Genomic DNA, 7,132 nt, shown 5'->3' on the forward strand with positions numbered 1-7,132 from the left:
ACCTAACTCTTGTATGTTCTGTTTTTCTTGCGTGTGTTAAAATAATCATTTAACACAAACTAGGTTTCATTGTATTCATTTGAAATGTGTGGAATTACAATCAAAAAAAGCTCATGTTTACAATGATGAATGATCTGTTTTGATTTTGCCCCCATCTGAGTCGCAGTATAAACTGAAGACCGTGGTCACGTGATATACTGTAACCTTTTCCATCTTTTAATATATCTGAAACATGAATAATTGATGTTAAAAATGGTCTGACCTTCCAACAATTCGTCTTGGATCTTTATCCCCCTCAGCTCCGACGGAGGGAAGACGTTGTTTGGTAGGCGGTATGTGGCGCCACCTAGCAGGTATGCTGGTAATGCATGACTATAGCGCCCCCTAGCGGATATGGTGGTACGTCAGGACTATAGCGCCCCCTAGCGGGTATGGTGGAACTGGAGGACTAGCGCGTCCAGCGAATATGATGGTACTGCAGGACTGTAGCGCCCCCTAGCAGGTATGGTGGTACTGCAGGAATAAAGCGCCCCTAGAGGATATATCGATACTGCAGGACTATAGCACCCCCTAGCGGGTATGTTGGTACAGTAAGAATAGCGCCCCCTAGCGTGTATGCTGTTACTGCAGGAATATAGCGCCCATTAGCAGGTATTTTGTTTCTGCAGGTCTTGATTTGTGAGTCTCTGTATCTCGTAAAATACATTTCTCATTGTATGGTTACAGATTCGCCCTGGTGCTTTGAGAGGTAACACTGCCTTAAACACACTCACACACACACACACACACACACACACACACACACACACACACACACACACTCTCTTAATTCACTGAACGATAATTCATGACTACATGATGTAGTAGATCCAGCGACACTTCCAAGCTCCTCAGAATGACAGAAGCCTGCGGGGAGGCACAGATGGATGAGGAACAGTCAAGGTTACCAAGACGACGTTGATGGACACTCGAGTTAACACATCAGTGTATCAGAATATGCTGATTGACGGATGTCATGTCAGACTCATCAAACTGAACCCACCGTGAGCTTCAGATAACCTGGCGCCAGAGGAGAGGAGGTCCTCTATCGCGGTGTAACCCTGGGTTGGATGATACCAGTGTTTATGGTTGAACTGGTATCAGAATGATGAGGCCAAATGTCAACATTAAGATTTAATCGAAGGAAATCAAAAACGTTTAGACGCATAATGCGGTATAAAGATGATCTTTTCAACACAGCCACTGTTGTGCTGTCTGAGGGCCAATCCTCTGTGATGTGCATTCTCTGAACAGCCCTACAGAGTGATGACAAGACTGATTTTCCTGTCATCAGTAGTCAAACTAAAAGCTTTTTATGAGCAGAATCAGGGTCTGTCTACTGGTTTGTCCAAGCATGTGTAAGATGATATCTAAGACTAAATTATCTAATGAACCATTGTATTGTTGGTATAGATACAGGCCTATACCTTTAACAATAATTAAAAAAAAAAAATATATATATATATATATATATATATATATATATATATATATATATATATATATATATATATAGGCATTTCTACCAGCTCGGAGCCTGCTGGTGTTTGAGGCATGTTCAAACGCATCCCGCCTGCTTTAGCCGCGGCTTCACTGTCGAGCCGGTGACGTTGAGATCCACAGCTGAACAGCAGGGGGCGCCAGAGGATGGCCCTCCGCTGAACACTGGATCCAAACATCACACCACCACTTCATAACGTGATCATCTGCGTCAACCTCGAGCTAATGCTGCTGAAGCATCATGCTTCAGCATGAATCTCACACACACACACACACACACACACACACACACACACACACACACACACACACACACACACACACACACACACTACACACTACTACTAAATAATAACAATAATAAAGCAGGATGTGACGCTTTGTGTTTAAAGGAAGGTGGGGCTAACGACAGCTCGCTTCCTGAGATCTGATTGGCTAATTCCTGCACATAGCTTTAAACGGGCTGACTGGCGCGTGTCTTAAAGAGGAGCGCAGCGCCTCCTCCCTCACTCTATCCGTCTCCTCCTCGCGACTTCACCGTCAGTCTCCTCCGGCCCGTCCTCTTATTATTCGGTCAGCATCAACAGATCCGAGAAGCCAATGACCGTTCATATTTAATATCACTTAAATTATCTTTGGATTCAAGGATTCAAGGTACGTGACTTGTTTATTTTAAACGGAGGACTTATTATATGTATATATGTAAAGTATATGTACATGTGTATATGTTTATTTGTATATATATATATATGAATATACATATATATGTGTGATACTTACCTGATCTTGGACAGTAGATAATGTGTTACTAATGACTTACTTTGATTGCAGCATCAGGACTCTAAAGGATAGAGAATGGTGCAGATGAGAAGTAAAGGAATGGTGAGTTATATCTATAAGTTCTTTGTTCTTTTATTCTGGGTTTCAGTGATCAACGTTTCACTTGTTGACGGTAGATTAAGTTGAACTCACGATGATCCGGTTTGATGTTATGAGGACCCGTGATGAGTAATGGGTTGATTGATTGATTGATTGATTGATTGATTGATTGATTGATTGATGGTGCCTCGTTAACTGCAGTGCGGGGAAAATCCAGCAGGGTTTGCAGCATGTCCACCTAGATGTATGACGGATAGATGAGCAACGTTTGCTACAGTCCACTGGGTAGGCTGGTAGACTGATCTATCCAGCACACATCTAGGTGGATACGCCCACCTGTGATGTCAGAAGCTGCACATTTTCGAAACGACTTGTAATGGCTGATCACACGCACACCTGGCGGTATAATATGTCCCCTTTAAGGCAACAGGATTAAAGGAAGTGTCTCGGTTAGATCTCACCTGTAGGCCTCAGAAACGTCCTCCATCAAACCATTTGGACCCCCGTCCTCCGCGTGTGTGCGTGTGTGTGTGTGTGTGTGTGTGTCTTTAGGGAGGGACAGGAAACAGTAACAGTCCGCTGAGCGTGCTGTGGCTGCCTGCTGACCCTCTGCTCTGTTTCATCAGCTCTGCCTGCAGGACTCCGGGGGGGTCTGTCTCCGGGAGCAGGTGGACTACATGAGGCGCTCGCTCCAGGACCTGAGGCAGCTCCGGAGAGCGTTGCCGGCCACGCCCCCCCCAGCCCCCGCCACGCCCCCCTCCCTCTGCCGTCGCCCGGCCCGCCCCTTGCGGCCCGGCCAACGGCGTGAGATGCACACCAGGCTGCGCTTGTCGGACGCCAGTACGGCCAGTACCACCAGTACCACCAGCACGGCCAGCACATACGACTCAGCATGCTGCCTGGCTAGCCCCCTGGAGGAGGAGGATGAGGAGGAGGAGGAGGAGGAGGCGGGAGGCCGGGCCGACTCAGGCCTGGGCCTCCGTCCGGGTCGGGGTCCGGGTCGGGGTCTGGCTCCGGGTCCGGGTCCGGGCTCACCCGACAGCGAGCGGAGCCTGGAGCTGGACTCGGGGTACTCGGAGGCGTCGTGGCGTGATGAGGCCGCGGTCCTGTGCCGGAGCAGGAACGTGCGGGTGTCGGCCTCCGCCTGCCTGCGCACCAACCGGACGGGCCAGGGCGGCCGGAGCCGGCCCAAGTCCACGTCGGACGCCTGCCTGGAGAACTGGACGCCGTTCGACGCGGGCGACGCCGCCGACTGGACCAACTCCCTGCTGACCCGCGGACGCAACCGGCGGCCGCTGGTGCTGGGAGACAACAGCTTCGCAGACCTCCTCCAGACCTGGATGGAGCTGCCCCCCGGGGTGCCCGAGGGGCCCGCCCGGCCCCAGGGGGGTCAGGGGCCCGCGGCCCCAGCCCGGGGGTTCTTGGGGAACATGAGGAGGAGGTGGGCGGGGATCTCAAAGAACGTGGAGGACCGGGTCAGGATGAGGTCTACCGAGTCCCGGGCGGACCGGGCGGTCAACGCCCCAAAGCGCCTCTCCTGCCCGGTGGGCGTGGCCCCGGTGGGCGTGGCCCCGGTGGGCGTGGCCCCGCGCGACGCCCAGACGCCCTTCTTCCATCAGTCCCTCTCGGTTCTGAGCGAGGCGCAGGACCCCTCGGACTACTTCCACTTCAGAGCTCTGATGAAGTCTGGCAGCCGGCAGCCAATCATCTGCAGCGACCTCATCGGATACGTATGAAACGTCTGTTTCATCAATAAACAGAACCTTTCCTCCATGTCACTTTATTTTATTGCTCGACAATGTCCACACATATGTGCTCTAAATAAAATGTATTTTTGATATTTAAAATAGCACGACTTGTTGTGTATTCATGAGGTCCTTAAAGGTGTATTAACGAGGTTGCTGAGATAAGGCAGTCCAAGCTAACACTTATTTCCGACCAATCAAGGCAGCTGTCCTTGTTTGGCAGCAAACTTCTAAATGCAGGAGAAACCAAGGGATGGATGTTGTTTTGGTTCTCTCTCTCTCTCTTTCCAACTCCTGAGTCTTACCTCCTCAGTCTCTCCGCAGAGCGCTGGGTTTGACCTCAGAGTGACACTGGATCCTCTCACTGCTCTTTAACTCGGACCAGTGGCCAGGAGTGGGTCAGCTCTTTGGTTCCAGTCTCGCTCCCTAATAAAAACAGAATGTGACTTTGACCAGAAAATAGCAAAGGAGCTCTGCTGAAACTCGGCCCTAACTAACCCGCTCAGGCAGTACAGGCTGAGACCAGGCAGTACAGTATAGGCTGGGAGCAGGCAGTACAGTACAGTACAGGGCCAGGCAGGTTAGGATAAATGAATCCATCTTATTAACCCTTTCCTTATCCTATCCGTCTGACTCCTCCAGAGTGAAGATTAAAGAGATCCCTAGTGATTGGATGAATAGGTTTGGTTTGTTACCCTGCACCCAGACCCACTCATCATGTGGGATTAGACCGCAGAACCTTCTCCACCTCCACATCTATCACATGGCCTGTTTATCCAGCTCTTCTAGCATTACCCCAGGAACCGCTTGATGAATGAATCCCTAATCTCAACTCAAAGTGAAAGTTGGGAAGAAACCAAACTTTGATGGTGACTCACTGCGTCTCTTCTAGATGCTTCTAGACGTGGTGTTTATGTGGAGAAGAGACTTATGTTCAGGGAATCCTCTGTCCAGACTCATGTCTCCTGTCCAGCAACTAAAGTCCTGCATCCTGTACCCCCCCACACACACACACACACACACACACACACACACACACACACACACACACACACAGCTCCTAACCCTGGAAACAACAAGGAGGAAGGGAAAGTCCTGGATTAACAAACGATTGCACCTCATGTTCCCAAGTACTAGAGAAAACATGCTGATGTGTGAGTGTGTGTGTGTGTGTGTGTGTTTCTATTAATAAAACCTGTTTCTAAAACATACTATAACATATTTGCAGTATATTTTAGATAGTATGGTTCCCACAAAAAACTGAAAGAAACACACACATCCATACACATTGTGTGAATAGGATTTCAGAATCCATTAAAATGTAGGTGTTAGATTAACTCCAAGGATAATCCTTGAATGATTAACTGTAAGTATGTTCATTCATCTAAATAATGATCTATTCAAATGCTCATCCAATGCGGTTTATTTTCACACGGTCTTTTCTGGGAAGTGTCACCGTCATTAGGTCTGAAAATACCTTTAGAGACTGACAGTTTGTCTGATGGCCAGCTGTCTCAGAGTTCAACCCCAACGGCCTTGTTTTTGTCATCATGTGATAATAACAGGACTTTCTAGGTGTCAGGCCGCTCATCAGGTTGTGTTGGGCTGTGACCTGCCGGTAGACTCCCTGAATCCTTTGTCTTAGAACAGCCAAATTAAATCATAAGGGCCGTACCTCATCCTGACTCAAGGACCCAACCAGCAGGTGAGTACACTCCCATTGCCCAAAGTGGCATTATATTTATATTAGAAACTAAATGAAGAATCCCTTGCTGCTGTTGGCTGGTCGTATTCATGGGAACTATGGAAAGAGATGTGTTGACCAGTCATTGTCTTGTTGACACAAATAACCTACTCATAAGCCTTCGCATGAAAATAAATAAGGATGTTATGATCCTATTTTATTTAGGAATGAGTCTTTAAATCGACCAAGTGTACTAGCAGTGGTACTAGCACCTTTGTGTTAATTTATATGATGGGTGAACTGCCAGCCCTTTGAGAGAGCGAGTAATGAGCTACGAAGGTTAAATCCCTCCTTTCAGCCATCATCCTCTCTCAGCATCATGGTCAGGGCAACGCTCCCAGGAAACATCAGATCTGTGCTGGACATCTCCCATCACAATGGTTCCTCAGACCTTCGGCGTGGATCTTGTGACGGTCTTACATCTCAACAACAGCATGCTGCTGCGGTGTGACGTCTGAGGAGCCTCCAGGAGAGGCACCAGGGGCTCTGATCAGAGACGTGATGCTTGTGGCCCTCAGAGCTTCTCTAACCTAGTCTGTGGTTAACGGTCACATGGGGGGCCGTGCCTCAGCCGCGTTCCGGGAACCGTCCACAGAATGACGTGCATTGTCTCCGTGAAAAGAGACGACGCACGTCACGTTATACATTTTACATTAATATGATTTAGCATTGGAAAACTGATCGGTCAGTATCAACATTGTTTTCTTCAAAAAGAAGGATCTAGATGCTGCGGTGAGGTTAGAATGTTCAGGGCAACTAAGGAGCCGTACCTACAGCCAGTACCTTTGGAAGGTGATGAGTTCTGAGCAGAACTCATCAGTGACACTCTGCTTTAAGGGTAAACATGGCACAGACGGTGGTTTACACACAGATGTTGGTGTTGAGTAAACGCAACAGTTCCTGAAAGGGTTACTATGGATACTATAGACACCGCCTGGGCGATTGACTGCCATAGAGCTCGTTACAGACAGAAAAACGGCTGTCAAGCAGCGCATGCTAGTATACCTGGCGGCGGGCTAATACAAAGAAAATATTCACAGGTGTGCGAGTTCTGTTGTAGCTTTGAGCCAATCAGAATCCAAATGATGCTCATTTTTTAACGTAGTTGACCAATCAGGATGAAGCAGTCAACAATGCTGTGGTTTAAAAGTCAATGTATCCCTGCTTATACTCTTTCCTGCTTGGAGCTGGGCCAACTCTCCCAGTGCTAAACATAGACCAGCTC

General features: G+C 48.5%; 1 protein-coding gene across 1 annotated transcript; it reads left to right on the forward strand.

Moving 5' to 3' along the window:
• Positions 1-2,058: 2,058 nt before the first annotated feature.
• On the forward strand, positions 2,059-4,218 carry LOC307084308 (PAK4-inhibitor inka1-like). The gene is made up of 3 exons (XM_079748639.1): positions 2,059-2,193; positions 2,371-2,421; positions 3,045-4,218. The coding sequence occupies exons 2-3, from the start codon at positions 2,395-2,397 to the stop codon at positions 4,152-4,154; spliced, it is 1,137 nt and encodes a 378-aa protein (XP_079604765.1). The 5' UTR covers positions 2,059-2,193; positions 2,371-2,394; the 3' UTR covers positions 4,155-4,218.
• Positions 4,219-7,132: the final 2,914 nt, after the last annotated feature.

The sequence above is a fragment of the Pollachius pollachius genome, assembly GCF_949987615.1.
Source record: "Pollachius pollachius genome assembly, chromosome: 12".
Taxonomy (NCBI): Eukaryota; Metazoa; Chordata; class Actinopteri; order Gadiformes; family Gadidae; genus Pollachius; species Pollachius pollachius.